The 21,460-nt window shown below is 53.1% G+C and overlaps 1 protein-coding gene across 2 annotated transcripts; it reads right to left on the minus strand.

Annotated features, from left to right (window-relative positions):
- Positions 1-336: 336 nt before the first annotated feature.
- Positions 337-20,821, minus strand: LOC119106262 (putative inorganic phosphate cotransporter). Of its 2 annotated transcripts, none has more exons than XM_037229877.1 (2): positions 20,743-20,821; positions 337-2,648 (listed from the first exon to the last, which is right to left on the minus strand). In XM_037229877.1, exon 2 carries the CDS (start codon positions 2,581-2,583, stop codon positions 1,129-1,131), a length of 1,455 nt encoding a protein of 484 aa, XP_037085772.1. In that variant the 5' UTR covers positions 2,584-2,648; positions 20,743-20,821; the 3' UTR covers positions 337-1,128. The 2 variants fall into 2 exon arrangements, with proteins under 2 accessions (XP_037085772.1, XP_037085770.1); XM_037229875.1 differs by lacking the exon at positions 20,743-20,821 and adding an exon at positions 7,997-8,232.
- Between the last annotated feature and the right edge of the window lie 639 nt (positions 20,822-21,460).

Below are 21,460 nucleotides of genomic sequence, written 5' to 3' on the forward strand. Positions count from 1 at the left end.
TGTGACAAACGCATATCATTATATGGCATATCACTACTTGGTGTCAAACCGTTGCTGACTTTTCTCGACCTCACACCAAGGATATCTACGACAATGAAACGCATGCGTGTAAATGAAGCGGATGTAATTGTGTGCACTAAGCTTGTGATAGTGATTGGAGCTGCACATGGCAAGGACTGCCAGGAACATTGCGGGAAGAACGTGGAGCTTTAAAATATCATGTGTAATGATAGACCCTGAGTTTAACACCGCGCATCTTTATACTAGCAGTTGGAATATCATGGAGTTGGTATCGGTCCATTGTATGCAGATCAACAAGTCCGATTTAATACTACATGAGTGAATGCGTTTGTATTTCATTGCACCAAAATTGCCAACAGTAGAGCAGGTAATGTCATGGCATTAGGTCATGACATGACATGAGGTCATGCCAATGTTCAGTCCAGAGGTCGGACAGCATTCTCGCCGTGCATTTTACACATAATGTTGCGTGAATATACCATGGTATCGAATAGCAGATAAGTAGTAATTATTGGTAAGATAGAATATGATATCGTTTTTTGACTAGTACATTGAATAATCGACGAAGGGAACATGTTTCAAAAGAAGCATCAGTGATATTGCGCGCATACAAGCTGCTCGCAGCAGTAACCTGCATCACTAATACAATTTCGTCGTCTGTTCCAAAGGGGAATGAATGGACTTATGGCTCGTAGCTAATAAGCTCAAACGGCAAATAAGCGGCAAATTAAAGCCAGTGGTAGCAAGAGCAAGGATTTCCATGACGCCGCCTGCTGAGCGGCATGCTCAGACCTCGCCGACACATACCATTGGAATGTACAGCATCTGAACGGCCCGGCAACACGGTCATTTCGGCACATTCGTAACCGAGCTCAACGTGTTGCAGAGGCAGCCCAGCCTGCAGCATATCAACTTCACAGAGAGCATACGCGGATCACTCGCAAACGTCGAACCGACTGCATGCAGAGACCAGTCACCACCGTGGATCGCTTTGCCAACGGTCCCTGCGCTGCTCCGGCCCGCGTCCCCGCCCAGCGCGCCGCGTCTGCCCCTGCGAGAGACGAGGGTGTCCCCTACTCAGGTCGCGCCGGTGCTTCTTCCAACACGTCACGGTGCCTTGATCTCCGGCTCCTCTTCGGCGGCAGCTCCCTGCACGGGCCGAACCGGCAGCTCCGCCGCGGACGCCAAGGCCCCCGGGTCGTCCTCACGTCGGTCCCACGCCTGCCGCTCCGCCGACATCATCAGCTGGTACAACACCAGGCTGACAAAGAAGATGCCGGCGCCCAGATAGAAGACGTTGTTCCAGCGCTCGGCCGTCTGTTCGCCCCGAATCATGGCGCCTGTGACGATCGGGTTCAGCGTGGAGACGCCGTTGCCGATCAGGTTCGCCACGGAGAACACGGAGCCAGAGTAGTTTGGCGCGATGTCGAGCGGGTTCACCAGGTGCCCCGTGCCGATGAAGCCGTTGAACACGCCGGAGAGGCAGAGGAAGAACGTGGCGACAGCCGGCTGGCAGCCGACAAAGGTGACCAGCAGCAGCAGCAGGCAGCAGCCGCCGCTGACCAGGACCGCGGCCGTGCGTCGGATGGCCGCCACGGAGAGCCAGCTGCGGCGTAGCGCCAGGTCCCCCAACGCGCCGGCCACCAGGAAGGTCAGGCCGCGCCCGAGCAGCGGCAGCCCGCTCAGTGCTCCGTTCGCGCGCAGGTCGAAGCCCAGCACGTGCTTCATATAGGTGGGCAGCGACGTCATGAGGTAGGTGAGTGCCCAGCTGTTGGCCGTCTCGGAGACGACGATAGCGAGCGCGGGCGGCGAGCGCAGGATGGCCAGATATGGCGGCCGGTGCCGCGTACGCGGCTGCGTCACGTTGCCAGCTGCGATGCGGCGGCGCTCGGCGCCGCTGGCGCGAGGATGCTCACCGGGAGTGTCGTGCACGAGCGCGAACCAGGCGGCGCACCAGAGCAGCGCTACGCCGCCGGACGCGTAGAAGATGGCGCGCCAGCCGAGTGCCGCCGCTATCTGGCCGGCCAGCGTTGTCGTGCCTGCGACACCGAACGCCGTGAACGCGTTCACCACGCCGAACGCACGCTGCCGCTCGTCGAGTGGGAACCAGCGCGCCACCAGCGGGAAGAGACACGGGTAGACGGGGCCGCAGGCGAAGCCCTGCAGCACGCGCGCGGCCACCACCCAGCCGGCGCCCTGGGCGGCGGCCTGCGGCAGCAGCAGCGCCAGCGCGCCGTTGGCCGCCTGCGAGCAGCCCAGCACCAGCTTGCTGCCGAACCGCTCAGCCAGGAAACCGCCGGGTACCTGCATGACCAAGTAGCCCCAGTAGAAGGCCGAGAGCAGCGTCCCCTGCGTCACCTCATCCCAGGCAAACTCGCCCTCATCGTCGGCGCCGGGGCGGGGCGCCGGCGCGGCGCCGCTGCTCCAGTTGGAGCAGGTGACCGGCGCTGGCTGCTCCGTGTGCGGAATGGCCGTGTGGTTGACCATGGCGACGATGGCCACCGAGAGCGTGACGCGGAGCATCATCTGCACGACGAAGCCGGCCGTCACCAACAGCAGCATCAGCAGGCGGACGGGCGGTCGGCTGCAGCGACCGACTCCGCTCTCCTGGTCCGGCAGCTTTCCGGCTGGCGGGGCAAAGGGACGGCGTTCAGATACAGCTGACGTGGGCACACCAAGCATGTAGCTCAGATTGATATGTGGGCGGCGGACACATGGTTATAAGCCACAGACCTATTTTCCGGTCCATGTGGAAAAATCTAAAACAGCGAAAGAACGAATAACAAGGTTCCTCAGGTTCTCGGATGCTAACGTCGGCGCAGCTGGTCACGACGTGTAGCTTACACCGTTTGGTGAAGGCCAGAACAGAGAACAGAACACCTGAAAACCGTATCGTGGGTCGGTGCATGCAGCCGGTCACACCAATCCCAGGGCCGGCCATACACCAGCCTGTTTGGAACAGTCTTGAAAGACCTTGTAAACTTTGGGCCATATCCACAGTATGGCTAAAAACGCTTATGGCTTGACACCTATTAAATTGTTAACAGCCTTAATTGTCACCTATAGCTCCAAAATGCGTTTCATTCCGTGTCTTTTGGCGACGTTCATAGCATCCAAGCTCGCAACGTCCAAAGTCGCAGCATCCCATGTTCATAGCATCCAGCGTTCACATCCATGATTGGTTTTGATTCCTGGTGCTAGATGCCACTACAGTGCTTAAGTTTTTCCGATGTCTGTTGCTAGATGATACAACAATGGCATACTTCCTTCTTTCACCAACAGATGGCTCATTCGAGCCGGCGTTCAGCCCATGATCACGTGATAAGTACAGCGGAACATAACATGAATCACCTTGAGTGCCTGGCGGCTGGCGGCCCTACAGGCGGGTTCAAGCATGCGTTTCGTATGCTTGTATACGTTCCCTTATGGTAATCAGGGAGCCTTTGCCCCATCGGTGCCAATTTATGTATACTGCAGCGTTACGTTTAGGGCGCACCATGCAAGGAAAATGCCTAAATGAGCTCCATCGTTGTCATTACTTGCAAATATAGATAAGCTTATACAAATATATACAAGCATATATGTATATATATATATATATATATATATATATATATATATATATATATATATATATATATGTATGTATATGCTTGTATATATTTGTATAAGCTCATCTATATTTGCATATATATATATATATATATATATATATATATATATATATATATATATATTCGCTGATGCATCGACCGTCGAAGAGAACGGTATTATGTTTGTTGAATACTCTACGATTATGCCTTCAATCTTCCGGCTTTCAACACCGTCTTTTGATTGAATAGTAATTCACCAAGAGGCATCCTTTTATATATTGATGATTTAACGTTTGAGATGCATGGTCTGGTCATGCATGGAAGGGCCCCGAGTCCGGCAGGGAGGGTGTCTGAGGGGTCCAAAGAAGGGTCCAAAGGGCCCCTAGGGACCAGCCATCAGCGGCCCGAATTGAGGACCACAGGGCCGGACCCTCAATGTCCCGTCAACGGGCCCTTTGCGCCGATCGGGGACCCCTGGGTCGATGAAGGCCTCTGTGTCAGTCAGGCTCCGTCAGTACAGGACAGTCGGCTTCGTTTCGGTCCGGACCTGAGGGCCCATTTCCCAAGCAGGAACAAGGCGGGGACCTGCAATTTACATTAATCACGGCCCCTGACTCAATAGAGGCCCCTTTGTCGGTCAGGTGTCCAGAATGCCTAACAGGGGGTCCTTCGTTGACAACTGGTCCCGAGTCCACCAAGGGCAGCGTTCGAGGGAGCTCGACAAGGGGTCCGGAGAGCCCTACGGGATTGCTGATTACGACCCCGAGTTAGTCAGGGGCAGTCATTGAGGGGGTCCAAAGTGCTGGCTGGAGTTGGCATTAAGGGGTCTGGTCCGCAGCCCCAGCCCCTCATATGCCAATCAGAGGGCCTCTTGCGTCCAGCACAGGCCCTCTGATTCGGTGAGGGCCTCTGTATCGGTCAGGCGCCAGTAGTGCGGAACAACCGGCTCCGTATTGCCCGGGTCTTGTGAGCCCATTCCACAAGTATGGAAAAGGCAGGTGCCCAATTTTTGCACTAATCAGAACCCCTGAAAAAAGGCGGCTGCGTCGGTCAGTGGCCAAGTGCCAAACAGAAGTCGCTGTCTCTGCAAGGCGGCACGAGTTATTGCTTAAATTTTATGGACTCCGAAACATCTGACCGAGTTATAATCGGAGTAGCATAACGCGAGGGCTTTGGCCCCAAGAGATCGGAGTGCAAAAGTGTGCATTCATATATGTTATGCTCAAGTAATATGTCGTTGAAAGCAATACTCCTGCATGTATATTTGACGCACGTGCAAGTACCTGCGCTCGCTGTGAGGATTAAGACATGGGCTCGCTCGCTTATGTCTTAACCCTCACCCTAATTCCCGTTTTTCATAACGCGGACTGATAGAGGGGGAGGGGGTCGATGCGACTTTAGGCTTTTCCAAACTATAAAGATAGAGCTTAGTGGAACATCACAATGGGTTAGTACCAACAAGATCTCGCGATTGATACTGGCTTGCATGCTCTTAGGTCAATAATTGACCCTATTCTGCCACGTCAAACTTCGAATTTCCGGAAAATCGCACATTTTATGCTTTACGACACCATACCTGAGACCATGCCTTGTGCCGCACGGAGCACAAACCGGTGCTTTTTTTCAATTCTGAGCACAACGGTTCAAATGTTTATGTGTTTTGAGCACTCGTTTATAATATATGACCCCGCTAATGTAACAGTGACGGCCCTGCCCACGCGTCGCGCGGCATCGTTGGTTGCCGGCCACCGGCCGCGACGCCCATATATCGCCGTGGTTGGGTGTAAAATGACCACAGTAAACGGCGCACTCTAAAACTCCAATCAACAATATCGCTGTGGTGTTGCTCAAAAACCGCCGTTGCTCTGAAACCAGAAAAGTTAGGAATATGCTTTTGGTGTCACACGGCCAGTGGATGCATGTCACATAGGCTGCTGAAAATTTGAGCGTGATAGTACGACATGTCGGAGAGGTAGGTATCTTAACAACCCATGCGTCGGGAAAGCGGTAACATTAGCGGCCTATGAGATGAGGGTTAAACGTTATGTTATTACTGCATCTAGTGTGGGCAACCATTTTCGTGAAACAGTAATCGCCATGTTTTTAACAACTGAAGCCATGGCAGGCAATGCAGGCAAAAAACTGTTTGCCTTCTTCTGCATTTGGTTGCTCCTTTCTTGGCATCACGCTGAGCTCGTGCCCAAAGACCAACTTCCTCGCAACAAGCGATCGTTCAGTGGCCCGGTGCCGAACTACTCTGATGCTCGAGGAGCTTTCCCCGTCCAACCAATTAAAACATCTTTATTGACCCCACACTGTTCGCACGTGCTTGGTGACAGGCAGGTTGGCGCGAATGAAAATGGCGCGAACGATCAGATGATTGACCAAGGCAACCAATCGCTGTCACCGCGTAAGACAGGCTGAGGTGAACGCTGAAGACCAGGGGAAATATAAAAAACCCACGAATATATATATAATTTGGATACGATCACGATATGTTGAAATGTACTCAGTTCCTTTCATCGTTTCGTTAAGCCATTGGTGGTGGGTGAAGGAGCACACGGTGCGCGTAGAGCAAGGCTAGTGTTTGGTGCATGCTACAAATGCTCTTGAAACAGGAGACGCAATAGTGAAGGCGCCAAGCGACTAGCAGCCGACCGCATATAGCAGCACCGCAACAAATGCCAGAGTAGCATGGTGTGGGCATTTCGTGTAATGCGTCGCTGGAGAGGGAGCCACTGGTGCGCACCTGCTTACTCGAAGGATACATGCGCTTCAAGACTGGGTGTGAGAGTTTGTAGAGACAGCGTGAGTCAGTACACGTGCCCCACGCGAAACAGGCGCCAGCTGTATGGCATGTGCGAGTATCACTTAAAATAACACTCCTACCGAGAGGAGTGCCACATTATTTCTTCTGTCAATACTTGGACACATTAGTGCTTTACGACAAAACTTATGTTACAAAAATTAGCACACGCCATGACTTCTAGTGTAAACACTTCCGCTACTGATTCAGGATATTACTTCTACTGCAGGGACTTCACGCCGTATTACCGCCACGCGAAAAACTTGTGCATCAAAAAATTGTACTCATAATTACTCCTGCAACAACATATAGCCATTATCCATACGCGACTTTACTTCTACTGCAAAGACTTATACGCGACATTTGTGCTACACGACGGTACTAACACTTCAAAAATGTAGAGTTGTCACGCTCATCACCGCAAACATTTGCATGCTTTTTCGAACACACATCTTGAAGTCTGCCAGCAGGCGCCGCGGAAGATGACGAGTTACATTGTTGTCGCATGGGAACATGATGTCTAGAGAAGCACGAATGTTACGATCATACAGCAGCTGTGCATGACTGGCCGCTCGTTAAAGGGGTGCGCCGGTACGTGGTGAGAACGCCAAACAGCTGGTCCTGCAGGTTGCCACGGGTGATAACGTGCCTTTTAGGCCTTCTTCACGATCTGGACGGCACGTTAGGCCAGGCCATTACTGACCATATGGGGGGGGGGGGGGGGGGGTCAGAATGGAGTTTGGTTCCCCGCGGTGCACGCCGCTCCCGCCAGGGTGAGAGACAGGCGACGCCATGTAGCCTCAGCAGCTGAGTGCGTCGTTGAGCCCTAATGACACTGAGACATACTAACCATACAGCAGGGCACACCGCGAACGACCCGAATACCGTTGTCGGACAAAACGTGAGTGAACACCTTGGACTGGAAAGGGAGTCCACTACGGCTGACAAATTTCAGGGAAGCCCGAACTGCGCGAAGAGGCAACGCAGTTCATGGACAGTGGAGCTTGCTAAAGTCTGTCGCATCAGTTGCGTCGATCCACCACATAGCTCGCAAGAGTGTCCACTTTTCACCCCTCTCCACGTTAGTCGGATGCCACTCGTAAATTTCCACGAACGCTGCACATCAGTGAAGCCCTGCCTGCTAAGCTCATGAAAGTGGGATGTTTTGGTCTATTGATACGCCCCACTAGTCTTGATTTCCAAAAGCGACGGGTTCCATCCGTTCGTGTTTTGACATAATCTAAATACTGGTCACTCTCGCGTCTGTTACCGTCTAACCCAGCGCACATCGTGACCTGTAGGCCTGGCCTGGCCTTTGTAGGCCTAGCTCCGCGCGTCACGCTGGTGCCAGGCGTGCAAAGGTTGGTATCCATGTCACGCGAGAAAATTACGCGGACGGTGACTTTGCAAAAACGTAGCTTCCCGGAAAGGGCACGACCACCCACCGATGCATGTTTAACGAAAAACGCAACGAGTCGCTTTCACATCAAGAGCCAAAACGCACCCTTTGGAGCACAGCGCCGCGAACAAACCGGTTTAACAGACCGATGTGCATACAGTGACCGGCTCTACCCACCGTCATCGGCGTGCTGGACCCCTCCAGCCATTCCTGGATGCCGATGACGATCCCGGCTCAGCACGGCTGGTCGTCTTCCCAAGTCTCGTCGGTCGCTCTCCGGCTGATCCGTCTCCGACACGAGGCACGGCCTCGTCCGTTTCCCTCACCAGCCTCGTCCACCCAGATACGAGGCTCGTCCGCCTCCGTCACCAGCCTCGTCCTCCTCAGGTATGAAGCTCGTCCACCTCCGTCGCCAGCCCCGTCCACCACAGATATGCGGCTCGTCCGTCTCCGCCGCCGTCGTCCCTCCAGGCAGCTACTGCGGCGGCACACTGTTCTGGCGAGCCTCCGAACGCCTACGTGATCTGTGCGCCGCAGCAGAGCGCTCCGCAGTCGGCCGACCTTGGTCGGAGCGTCCCTGCACAGTCCGGCGTGGAAAGCGTGGTGACCCGACGTGGCGGTGCAGCGCGCCCTCTGCCTCGTCACGCTTGTACACATACGGGGGCGGGTCCGGCTGGCTCGCCGCACGCTGTGCGGACGCTAAAAAATGGCTGAAGACCGAATCTATACGCTGTCAGGCTGCTCTGCCATCTCTACCCTGATCTGCACCAGCTTTGTTGCCAGACCGCCCTCCATGTGCTGTTCCCCTTGTTTGCTGGCATGTTTCCGCCCAAAAACTAGTTTCATAAACAGCCTCAAGCCTTTATTTCGTGTTATCTGCTCCATTTAGCATGATCCCTCATACGGGTACACTTTCCTTGACAGTTGGGGACGTCCCCAGCCCGCCCCAAACCATGAAGAGAAGGTGGGTAAACCCGGGAGAAACCTGTTCTTGGCCTGTTTTGTGGGCGATTGTAATTTTAAGCCATTTTCCCTTTCAGCCTCTCGACTTACCTTGCGACATCACCCCTGAGCCCTCAAGCGACGCTGGCGGCTGGATTGTCGTGGCCGCTCAGTTGACCCGTTTGTCATATCCTGAACTAGCGCTGTGTAAAACTTCCGTAATGTCGTGATATTTGATGCACAGATATTGCTGCAGCGGAGCAAACATACAAGTATGTTCTGGGTTTGACTTATGAATCTGACGCAATGGTAGATATTGTGATATTCAGCACCTGGAGGATGGATTCCGCCTTCCTCTGGGGCCGACGTTTGATTTGGCCATCCCTCCCTCCTCCGCTTTTTCGGAGATTACTGCACAACAAAAGACGTCTCTTGCTTCATCTGCCACTACGAAAATTATGACAGGTAGAAAATTTCCTAAATCTGGCAGACTTCCTGGCGGTATTTTTATTTCCATCAAGTTCAAAAGATGACGATCCGAAAGCTGTATCGAGTCGGCACAGTTTTTGGACCGGCACCATCTAAACTTGATGAAAATGCTAAAAACATCCTTAGCTTTCTAGATTAAGGAAAGTTTTCTCCACCCGTTTTACGGCACGCTGATACCTCACCATTGCTATCACTCTTTCAGGCGTATTCATCAAGACAATGGTATTAGCCTTATTCCTCGGAAGAAAAAAAAACAGGAAAATGGAGATAAAGTTTGGTTGATATTCCGGCAGCATGCCGTTGCGGAAACAAAAGCCGAAGTGAATGCAGAACTGCCTGTCGATGATCCTACTCAATTTTTCAGGTTATTTTTTCAAACAGCAAGCTACAGCTTTTATAGCACGCCAACCTTCAGGGAGATAAGCAGTGTATCTCGGTAATGGCTGGCAATTGCTCTTTGTTTAATCTCCTGAATGTTGGCGTCCTGTAAAAAGCTGTGACTTGCTGTTTCAAAAAATAACCTGAAAAATCGGGTAGGATCATCGGCAGGCAATTTTGAATTCACTTCTGTTTTTGTTTCGATAAAAGAGTGTTGCCGATATACCAACCAAACTATATCTCCATATATATCCAAACATATATCCTGGCTTTTCCAGGGAATAAGGCTAATACAACTGTCTTATCTATTAGCATAATGTTCCTCGCTAACGCACTGAACAACTGACCTCGCAATGAATGCACCGAACAACGACCTCGCTAATGTACCGAACTTAAGTTTTCATCAGGTATCACATATTACCTCCTCTGCGTTTTGCTGCGTCCCAATGTATCAATTTCGCAACATCCCTGAGATTTACTGACGCGCTGTGAAGTTAAACCGATGCAACCGGCCGCTTTCAATGCGTTCATCATCACGTGTATGGCAAGTGGAGACCATGTTAACTAACTTGGTGGGCTAAAGCTCGGTTTCGTTGGGGCAATGCTGAATATGCCTTGTAATGTCCAATATTTGGCACAGTTTTGGTCTTGTTCTCTTAAGAAGGAAGGTGTCGTTTCGTGTTGCAACGAAGAGGTTAGAACAATCCGATTCGTGGCGTTAGGTTCATCGTCTTGCTACATGTTCAACCGAAGGAAAGCTCACCGCTACCGAATATTCTACACGAATGACCTCATCTGCTCCGAAGCGGTCCTAAATGATATGAAAACACTTTTCACCTTTGCGATGCTTGTTTGAATGCCCAGCCTTCAATTTGCGGGGGCTGTTCCTAGATACTCGGAGTTATTAAATAAACCGGATGAGCGGTGAATTGTGTTGGTTAAAGGTAGCGTTTCACATTTGGAGATATCAAAGCAAGCATCAGATATGATGAAACAAGGTCACATAACCGTTGGTGTACTTTTTAAGTGGAAAATGCTGTTGCGGTCAACACAATTATCTGCTGAGGAAATATGCTACTCAGTGCGTCATGGTTTGGTTGCGTCATCACGCTTTGAACAGAATTGATTGAGAGCCAATGACCGCCATTATATCTAAAAATAGCGCTCACGAACGCCAAATATGAACGCCTCGACAATTAAATCGTACTTGGCCTTGATCACTGCACGGCTTAATTGATAGCAGGATTTGAATGACGTTATTATGACGTCATGAATTACCAGGTGGTTTTGAAATACTCCACGCGATATACCTTTCCCCATTTTGCGGGCGTGTAGTTCAGAAACTAGAGAGGCTTAGATCCTAAGAGAGGAATGACTGAGAACGACACCAAAAGGTCTTCAAGGTGTCTATTTCGGTTCAAAACCCCATATAAATGTGGAACACTCCCGTAAAGGCAATTAAAAAGTTCCGTAAGCTTCCGATTATTTACCATATTCATAATGAATTACCGCTCCTGTTTCGGTTGTTTCAAGTCAGCCTTAACACCATGCGTTACGGAATTCGTGACGTTCCTATCAGCGTGCGGACCCTATCAGCTGAGATAGGGGCGGTGAGCGTGAGCGGCCGGCGGCGAGCAGGCCGCCGCCGTCGCCGCCCCTATCAGCTGAGATAGGGGCGGCGAGCGTGAGCGGCCGGCGGCGAGCAGGCCGCCGCCGTCGCCGCCGCACACCTGACCAACAGCAGCCGCCGACGGACCGCCGCAGCCATGGCCACACTGCGCCAGCTGCAGACACTGCGCCTCGTCCTCGCCATGCTCGTGCTGCTCAACATCACCCTCACGGTCGTGTGGATTAACTTCTCGGACGGGGGGGCGTACTTCATCTGGGTAATAAATATCACCATCTTCGTGATACTGATGGCGGCGACGGTGATCGTGAACGTGAAAATCCGGCAGCGCCTGCTGCAAGCGATACAAGGCGCCGGACGTACGGCAGTGGTGCTCGACCGGCGGGGTCAAGGAGTGTTCGTCATCGGCACCGCGGCGCCACCATCGTCGGCGCCACCACCACCGCCGCCGCCACCGCCCGGGTTCGTGACCGCCGAGCCGGCACCGCCGCCGCACGGCGCGCCCGAGCAGCCGCCGCCGCCTTACAGCGAAGTCGGCCACTGGACACCTGCGGCCACGCAGCCGGCCGGCGGAGGCCCCACGTCCGCCTTCAACGAGAACGCCTATTGGAACCTGGGCCAAACCGGTAGCCAGCGCTCCCCTCGCTAAGTGGTGACCTCGACCGGAGGACCACACTGGTTATGGTGACCTCATTTGGAAAGGGGTCACAATGGTCATCATGTGACATCAGCTGAGGGAGCTAGTAAAACACCTGAAGAAGAAGAGAGTCAGGCCTAGTCCTGACAGCTATCTGTGACTATTGTGGCGCAGTGTGTGCTGGTGGCGATTGATGCAGGGCCGCACCAGTGGCAGTGATGTTCTGCTGTGGGATCGCGTGTACTGACCGAAGAGACTTATGAAAGATACAAATACGCGGTGGCGTGCAGCAGACTCAGAAGTATCGATTCTTATTTTTGTGGTGGGCCACTGACTCTTATTAACGTCCAGCGTGCCCCTCCCGCCCCCAGGTGAATTTGGTGTCCACCATTTTGGAGCCTAAGTTGACGAATGCGCACTTAAGGCCCCACATTGGATCTTTGCGCCACCCACCGCTGTCTTCAAAACAGGGAGCAAGCGCGGTCGGAGAAATGATTTTTGGAAAGGCGATGCTGGATCAGTCGGGATTGTCTCCTTTACCATGGTCAACGCAGCGTATGGTCGTGGCAAGCTCATCAGGTTTTTTCCTTCACATGGGTGAGTTTCACATTTTCTGTGAAGCCACATTTTGTTGTGAATCGTCAGCGAATGCTTCCATGCTCAATACACTTACGTATGCATTCGAACGCTGGTAAAGTGTGCAATACCACTGCGATGTGCGATGTTTATGGCCCCATTTGCGCCAATATCGAGCTGTCTTTGCTCTGCCAGGGCGGTGCTATTAAGGCACGGTATCGCAAAAGTGCGTGATATGGCGGTCGTTGACGAGAAGCAGTTGTTGATGTACAGTGATGTGTCGATCGGGCTGTGCTAGCCATCCTTGATAATCACACGTCACGAATATCACTGCGAATATCATGAGGTGTGTGTGAGCTCAGCACCCGTATGTGGTAATGTGCGCACCCCACACATCGTGTCGGCTACAACCATGGGATGTGGGGTTCTTCAATCGTGTTAAGCAAACAGTCCATACACAACCGTTGGCTATGCGGTCGCCCAGTGTCAAAGGATCACATGCTAGGAAATGGCTGGGCTCACCAGTATTGAAGGCGATGGGCTCACCGGTATCTTATGGCCTTCAGTACGCGATAGCGGTATTGAAGGCCACAGGAGCGAAAAAGGGTGTCAGGACATTCAGAGTCATGGGGGGTTGCTAACCCTTTTACATAACCCATTCACCGGGGGATACCTTCGTGCATGGCTGCCCCAGATTCCAGTTGCATCCCTTTAATCCTCGTGTGTTCCTCCAGAGACATAGGTTTACCCATGGTCGAGACAATCTTCCAAACACTAAAAGAGCGTAAAATGTCACATTAGATGGTAAATGAACACCCAAAGACTCCAACCTAGAGAGGGTCTTTACAATGCGGAAGCTAAGCCCCGTAGAAAGTGCCGCATTTGGCCCCAAAGGGTCAGCTCCTCTAATGTGAAACTAATGGTAAAAAGCACCTATGAAGTCAAGCCGTAAAGGTAAGCTGGAGCCAAATAAGCGCAAAAGAAAGGAGGTGAACCCAAACTCACAAAAACCGGATGCAATGGCAAACCTCCGTGGCTGATATCTGTATGGTGGACGTGTTGATCGGGTAATGAGACATAACGAGGTCTAATAAGTGTTTGAAATGGTCTCGCAGCGCCTGTACACATGGCTGCTCATGGGTCAGGTACACGTGCGATTACCGTCAATGGGTTTGTAACGAGCGCTGAATGATTGTTGTGGACGGTGTCACTTGACGCTGTTCGGTCTGCAACCACTTTGCAAGACTAAAAATGTGCTTGTGAGCAAGATTCACATGAGTGAGCAAGGTGGCAGACACCGAACCTTATATATAAACTGTTTAAATATTGTCTTAACTGCCAAACCTCGTAGGTACATATTGCAAAGAACTTCTTAGCGACTTCTCCAAGAAGCAAAAGGCGGCTGCTAAATGGGGGGGGGGGGCTCTCGCTTCGTGCATTTTATTACGTAGGGGCTCTAGATGACCCCGTTAATGCTGCCACTTGCGAAGCTTGGCCACGTGCGACTGGAACATGTCTGCGTTGAGCGGTGCCGTGTCCGGATGTGATACATGACATGTGACGTCTGTGACGATGTGACGCTGACCCACGCTGCCAAAGAAGCATCCTCCCCGTTGTTGCCAGGGGAATTCACCTCACGCTGTCGGTCGCTCATGTTCTCGGACAGCGACCACATTTTGCCACCGAGCGTCGTCCCTGCGGACGTTATATGCGAAGTAGATTGTCCTTGCGTTCAGTCATAGGCGAGGACCCCACTATCGAGGTGAGAGCAGGTTTTGTATTTTCTGACGGCATTAGCTTCACGGTCACTTATTCACCTTTGATACACCCACTGACGCCGCGCGACCTTGGTTGAGAGCCTCCTAGTAAGCCGCTCACGCAGCTTACGTGAACTGCAACTGCGTGGGAGATGCTTTGCACTCTGTGTGTTGCGACCTTTCACCTTGCACAGCTTGTGCTATTTAGACACGTTTCGGAAACCTACAGCAACCACCTTACATGATATAATATAAAATAGTTCTACGCAGCCATCGTTTCGGCGCAAAATGACCCCGGGTGTCGACACGCTCCTAAGCTCAAATTACGACATATCAACCTGCAAACCGTATCAGATGAGATAGGGGCGGCGGGCGAGAGCAGCCGGCGGCCAGCAGGCCGCCGCCACCGCCGAACACCTGGCAAACAGCGGCCGCCGACGAACCGCCGCAGCCCTGCCCACGCTGCGCCAGCTGCAGGCACGGCGACTCGTCCTCTTCGGGCTCGCGCTGCTCGACACCGCCCTCAGGGTCGCGTGGATTGCGTGCTGGGCTAGGGCTTGACCATCTGGATAATTCGCGTTTTCCGCTTTGCGCTGCTGGTGTTGACAACGATGGTGGTGAGCATGAAAATTCGGCGACACATGCTGCACGCGATGCAGATCTCATGACCCGTATCGGCGGTGTTTCACCGGCGGGGTCGAGGAGCACTTGCCATCGGAACCGCGGCGCCACCACCGCCGCCGCCGCCGCCGCCGCCGCAGCCCGGGTTCGTGGCGCTTGAGCAGCCGCCGCCGCCCTACAGGGAGGTCGGCTACTCGACGCAGTACTCGCCGCCCACCACCTAATAATTCAAGGGTTGTGCGGATTTTGTGTTGTTGCCTGTTTAGGGCTAGAGGGGGTTCGTTAATAAATATGCTTTCTCAAATCTGAATCCGCCTTCTGTCATTGCGCACCTGAAGAATGTCAGTGTTGTTCGTCAGCTGTTATATCAATGTCCTGTTATGTTCGTGTCGCATATGCTCCAGAGGTGCCACGTCACGAAATTGCTTCGTCAGGCGTGATGAGGGTGTCGTGTTTACACCAATTTAGTGCATGGAACGAAGTTTTCAGCCTTTGCCATTGCATTTGAATTGATGTTACCTTGTTGCACTTCAGTTGGTCGGGTTTGTCTGGGTTGTCTGGTTCTCATAAAAAGTTAAAGATTTTCCTATTGCCATGATAAATAGCACTGACCATTTTGTTTCCGTTATTGCTTTTTTCATGTCGTGAGATTATTTCACTTAGGGCTTTCCCACCTTGAGTAGTAATAGCTTTATTAGAGTAGTAATAGCCTTATTCCTCAGAGAAAATTAACAAGAATGGAGATACAGATACGTTGATATTTCAATTTCAATGCAGTATCGAAGGCTGTAAACTGTAAGCTGTAAACTTTGTGTTCCATGCACTACATTGGTGTAAACACGACGCTCTCATGACGCCTGGCAATGCACTTACGTCAGGTGGCACCTCTGGAGCACACGCTAAACGAGCATAACAGGACATTGATACAACAGCTGGCGGACAACACTGACATTCTTTAGATATGCAATGACCGCAGATGCCTTCAAGTTTGGGAGCGTGTATTTATTAACATCTCTCTCCAGCCTTAAACAGACTAATAAATTCTTGCACAGCCCTTGAGTTATTAGGTGGTCGACGGTGAGTTCTATAAACACCATTGTGACAATGTGTTCGTGTCTTTGTAGTGTGCCTGTTTTTTGTCCTTTTTTAGTTTATATGTACCAAAGCAGTTATAGGATTTTGCCATAGTTCAACTGTGTAACACTTTACAAAAAGCCGCTACAATTGGTCATGCTTCATTTGTCATCTTCGTGCTAAAAGATGTTTCAAGATAGCAATGCACAATTTTCATATATATATATATATATATATATATATATATATATATATATATTGCTCTCATCATATCATTTTGCATTGCTATCTTGAAAAAAATATATATATAAGTCACAGCGACTTAACATTGAGTATCTTTTTGACGTTTTGTGAACGATCTTAATGGCCAAAAGACTAGCCCGATACGCTTACCACCATGAAAGTTTGCCCGCACCAGACATTCCTGAACACGTGATGCCCGCCATATTGAGATTGTGCACCACCAAGCCACCCTTCCGATACTCTAAAGAGAAGCTGTTTTACCAAACAGACGGCGTTGCAATGGGCTCACCACTGGGAGCCAGGTTTGCCCAAGCTTTTATGTCTTCGGTTGAGCAAGAAGTTCCTGTCGATGATGCCATTAAGCCTCATATACACCAGCAATATGTCGATGACGTTTAAGTGGACATCAACCGAAACCAAAAACAGAACATCAGAACACGCTCCAACTGCTCTTCAAAAACATGATGTCCCCTGCTTAGAAAGTTGACGAAAAGGCTCTTCAAAACACTGTCAGTCACAATTGCCAAATGAAGGATCCCAATGACATCATCAAACTTCACACTATTATCAGAGTCCAACTACATCCTCCTTGATCATGCAAGACAACCCTTCACATGATTCGGCTCCACTCAAAGAAGACAAGGTAGCGTGTCACTACAAATGTAACATAGGAAACTGTGCGCTCTAATCTAATAGTGCGTATATTGGCCGCACAACGACGGCACTTTCCAGACGTCTGGCTATGCACCCACAGAACGGCGGCCCTTGCACACACACGGAGACACAACACAGAGCCCACCTGACAAGCCAAATGCTCAACAACGACACAAAAGTGGTCGCATGCTCCACACAGAGACGAAAACTCGTAGTTCTAAAAGCAATACACCTCCGCGAATGAGACACTCATTAACCGACAAGTGCGCGTGTAACCCTACATCTGTACGGAGGACCACCATTAGTGCGGAGAGCGCAGGGGTACTGAGTGTTCTGGATGTCGCGGATGAGTTTTGTTACCTGACAATGATGAGCATATGCAGTGCATAGATGCTTATGTGTGTATTGTGATATGTATGCAGAATGTTTGCGCCACATCGATATGACGAAAAAATGAAGTATGTAGGCATGAGGTCCATGTTAGAATAGTCACGAGACAACTTGAATTGCAAAAATACGGGAGTATATCCCAGTAAACGTAATTTTATCGCCTTTGTCTAAAATTGTCACTCTAGAAAATGTCCGGTGAAGGACGAGACGTTGAGTATTACTAAGATTATTTGTTATATAAGACAAGATATTACCAAGATTATTATTACTAAGTATTACTACACAGTATTACTAAGACCAGGCCATGCAGTATGGCAATATGTATTTTCTATCATGAGATTAGGTGCCATTTTAAACGAGCATCGAAAAGAACCTAACTTGTCAATTAATTTATTGAGAAAACGTGAAAAGGGCCCCGTTTGGTTTGTCGTCAGCACGATTGTCAGCTGGAATGCGTGCTGTTGGAGCGTTCGATGTGTGGGCTGATGGAAAGTTGTTTGACTTTGTTTGACTTTTCTTTCCATTTTTGCTTTAAATTTTAACTCTTAAGACCACATACTTCTGACATACCGCAGACCACGACACACTGCCTATAAAGTGGTGTTTGGAAGTGTGGCTTCTGCTCCAGTATTACGATCATTATCCCATCCGTAAGTTGCGTGCCTCTTCCCATTTACAATTCGTTTGAAATTCCTCTCTTCTGTGGGGGTGTGTATGTCGACCGTTGGGGTGGTGGTGCGGTGCGATGGGGCGGGGTTTCCTGGCCGCCGCTGGATGTCGCACGCCGCCGGTTGCCGCTGTCACATCCACCCACGAGAGCAAATTTATAATGAGGAGCCCATTGGTCAGCGTACGAGCTCCATGATGTTAGCGCACGGCTCGACACGTTGTGGCTCCGGTACACCCGACGTCAACACACACTCATGTGAGCCACAGAGCTAGGATGAAGCGGGTGACCGGGGCATTGGCGGGATGGCGGATCCGGTCAGGCACCATGAACGGCTGTCTCCCCGCCCATGGCTGTGCGCCCTTGACCACGGTATCCACCTCCACCCTTTAGCTAGCGATATCATTTAAATGGGGCAAAAACGGGAATGCGTGCATACTAACGCGCCTAACCGGCAATGGTCCCCCGCACTGGCGAACTATATTGACAAGGGCCCACTAGGTAATGACCATGGGACCCCCCCCCCCGCCTTAATTAATCCACGCAGACTCCACGCACTCGGCGCCCATCACACTCATTCCAAGCATTCGCATACGCTGGCGCCCACACCATCTCGTTCATCCTCGGCACGCACACGGGTGGGACCCCCCCCCTCCCCCCTTTTTCCCCGCACCTTGACATTATAATTGGCCGTCTGCATGGGTCCTCGTTAAAATTTAATTCACTTATCACATTTCGGTCTTGCCATAAATGCACGTTTAAGCCCCGTTCAAACATATCACGATGATTTGCCAGCTTGACACCGACGCAGCTGCTGGGCCGACCACGAGTGTCAAAGCTGAACGGCGACTCGCTCCCTCGCCTGACCTCCAGGGTGACGGCTCCCTATTTGGACGACGCTTCCCACGTTCCGTCCACGATGGGCGGCTCCGCACTCACACGGCCGCTCCCACCGCTCGCAGCTTTCCGCTGCCGCGCATGCGCCTTAGACGGCGCCTCGTCCAGCACGGAGGCGTCGCTTCCGGCGCTTCTGCGCCCTCGCCTCCCGTCCGCCGGAGCAGGCCTTGCAAGGCACCGCCCATAGCGCGTCCCTCAGAGGCCTGGAGGCAGACAGCGCGCTCATGGGACGGTGGGGCCTCTCGGCAGACGACGAGCGCCCGGTGCGACCTGCGTTCACGCCTTACGGTCTCCCCGGCCGGCACGCTCTGGAGACTCGGCCTGACCGGCCTGTCCGACGACCTAACTCCTCGTCGCCTTCCCTATGAGCGTCGATGACGGGATCTCTATCCGTCCCGAACATCCCATCACCAATCGCTCATAAGGCCCGGCGTGCACCACGTCGGAAGAGAGCGGACTGACTCCTGCCCTCTCCCAAGGCGGAGACACCACGGATAGACTCCGCTACCGCCCTGCACGACTGAGCATCCCAGGCGGCCCCCACGGATCCAAGGTCACTTCATGACCAACGCCTCCTTAGGCCGTCACGCCTGGGGTCAAGTGGGGAACGACAAAACGAGTCGGCCGTCTCAAAAAAAACAAAAACAAAACGCAACTGTCTCGTGCCGCGCTACCCACAAACGTCTTTCTGCGTAAAAGCAGGACTGCGGTCGTCTGGCTCCTCGTCCTTGTCACGGCCGCGCCGGGCTACCCACCTGCTGGCGGGCCACGAGCGGTGGACTGCTCCGTCCACCCACACCGCGGCAGACAGTCATCTGCCGGCCGGTCGCGGGTGCCCGCGCCGCCATTGCGCACCGTCGGGTGCTGCCCTCTACCGCAATTGCCCATAGCGACTGACAGATGGCGTCCGTGTCACCTCCCGAACGCCGGCCCGGGCGACGCCCCGCGAGTAACCTCCGGTCTCGCGGAACTGCGGGAAACCCTTCGAGATGCCGCGGGCCCGGCACACCTCACCGCTATGCCTTAACATCCCGGCGCAGGCGGTCTCTCTCCGACCTCTAGCCTACATACCGGGGTTACATCCGGTTCGGCGAATTCGACGCCATTCTCCCCATACCGAACCCCCGGCGTCCGTGTCGGATCCATCTCGGACGAGATGGGTATTCGCTAACGAAACAGTAGCGTGGGGCATCAATTGGCCAGAGAGCAACCCAGACCTAGTGAAAGGCAGAGGGAGATAGAAGCCGGGCAATACACGCGCTCGCTGGGGGAATCCGCGCAGCATGCGCGGAGCTAGGCCGCGCTAACCTCTTACGCGAGAAAGGCCGAGTATGCGCGCTGGATCCAACCCGTGAGGTTCCAGCTTATTGCCTCTAACTATTGACACTAAACCGGCTTCTAACTATTGACAAAGAAAACGAAACGAGAAATGTACGGCGAACGGTCCACCTAACCCACACCCTGCCGCCGTAGCATGTCGGCGCGGCCCGTACATCGCGTCCGGCCGCGACGATGGCCAGACGAGGGCCCAGACAAGCCGATGCGCCTTTGCATGGCTTCCGCCATTGGTAAACTCCGGACGCCTACGGGGCATGCCAACGAACTGGCCGCTGCGCCCAAGCATGCGTCCCGGGCTCCGGACACGACCCCGCCCAACGCCGGGCCGCGTGTCCTCCCGCCGCCCGAACCGACCTCGTCCAGCCTCGCTCCCTCACTAAACCATCGCTACGCAATCCAATACCTGTATTTATACGCAAAGACAACGAAGCAAAACATCACCCATAGACCGCGACATACACACCTACCACACTAACACCCCCGAGCCCCTCCCCCTTTCCCCGGCTCTGCGGCAACCGCGGCTTACGCCGCCCGGTGGGAAGCGGGGCGGAAGGGCACACTCGGGGCGCCAGCCGTCCATGGCCCGGTAAGATGGAATGAGGGGGGGGGGGGGTCAACGGTCTGGGCACTCACATCGTGTGCGCCGTCGTCGGTGACTGTTGCCCGCCGCGTCGAACGTCGCAACTCTTGGTCCGTATTCCTCGCACTCTGTACTGCCCGGTCCGTCTCTTCCTCACGAGGCCCTCGCATGATAATTTATAAGATCCCGATGCCTTTCAACCGGGTCGACCCGCCCCCGTCGCCCTGCGTGACCCAATCGGTTTGCCGCCTCGCCTCCTCCGTCCAATCCGTCGCCGGGCCGGCATGCTCCGCTGCCAGAGTCCGTCCCTCGACGTGCCCCTAGGCCAGATCTCGGGCGTGGTGTCGCTGGCGACGACGCAAGGCCAGCCCGCTCTCGCCTCGGGCGGGCCCTGCGCGTCCCCCACTGGCCCAGTTCCCACGTGGCGCGGCTCTCGAAACGGCATCTGGGGCGACGGCGGCGCCTGCGCGGCGGGGGTTCTTGGGGTGGTTCGGGGGGAATGTGATGGAGGGGAGCGGGGAGCCCTTGATCACAGCCGGCTGGCTCGCGTTCCCACGCTCTGTGCGCGGAACCCCTCCGGTCCCGGGCGGGCGACGCGCAGAACAACGAGACTTGAAAAATGTACGCCTATAGCATCTGGAGCGACGGCGGCGCCGGCGCGGCGGGGTTCTTGGGGTGGTTCGGGGGGGAGTGTGATGGAGGGGAGAGGGAAGCCCTTGACCACGGCCGGCTGGTTCGCGTTCCCACGCTCTGTGCGCGGAACCCCTCCGG

The sequence above is a fragment of the Pollicipes pollicipes genome, unplaced genomic scaffold (genome assembly GCF_011947565.3).
Source record: "Pollicipes pollicipes isolate AB1234 unplaced genomic scaffold, Ppol_2.1 Scaffold_6138;HRSCAF=7277_pilon_pilon_pilon, whole genome shotgun sequence".
In the NCBI taxonomy this organism is placed as follows: Eukaryota; Metazoa; Arthropoda; class Thecostraca; order Pollicipedomorpha; family Pollicipedidae; genus Pollicipes; species Pollicipes pollicipes.

Excerpts from the sequence above, each read along its gene's own strand:
- LOC119106262 (XM_037229875.1), bottom strand. The coding sequence starts at position 8,027 with ATGGCTGGAGGGGTCCAGCACGCCGATGACG. Across the intron at positions 2,649-7,996 it reads GGTCCAGCACGCCGATGACG|CCGGAAAGCTGCCGGACCAG; the intron begins GTGGGTAGAGCC and ends TTGCCCCGCCAG.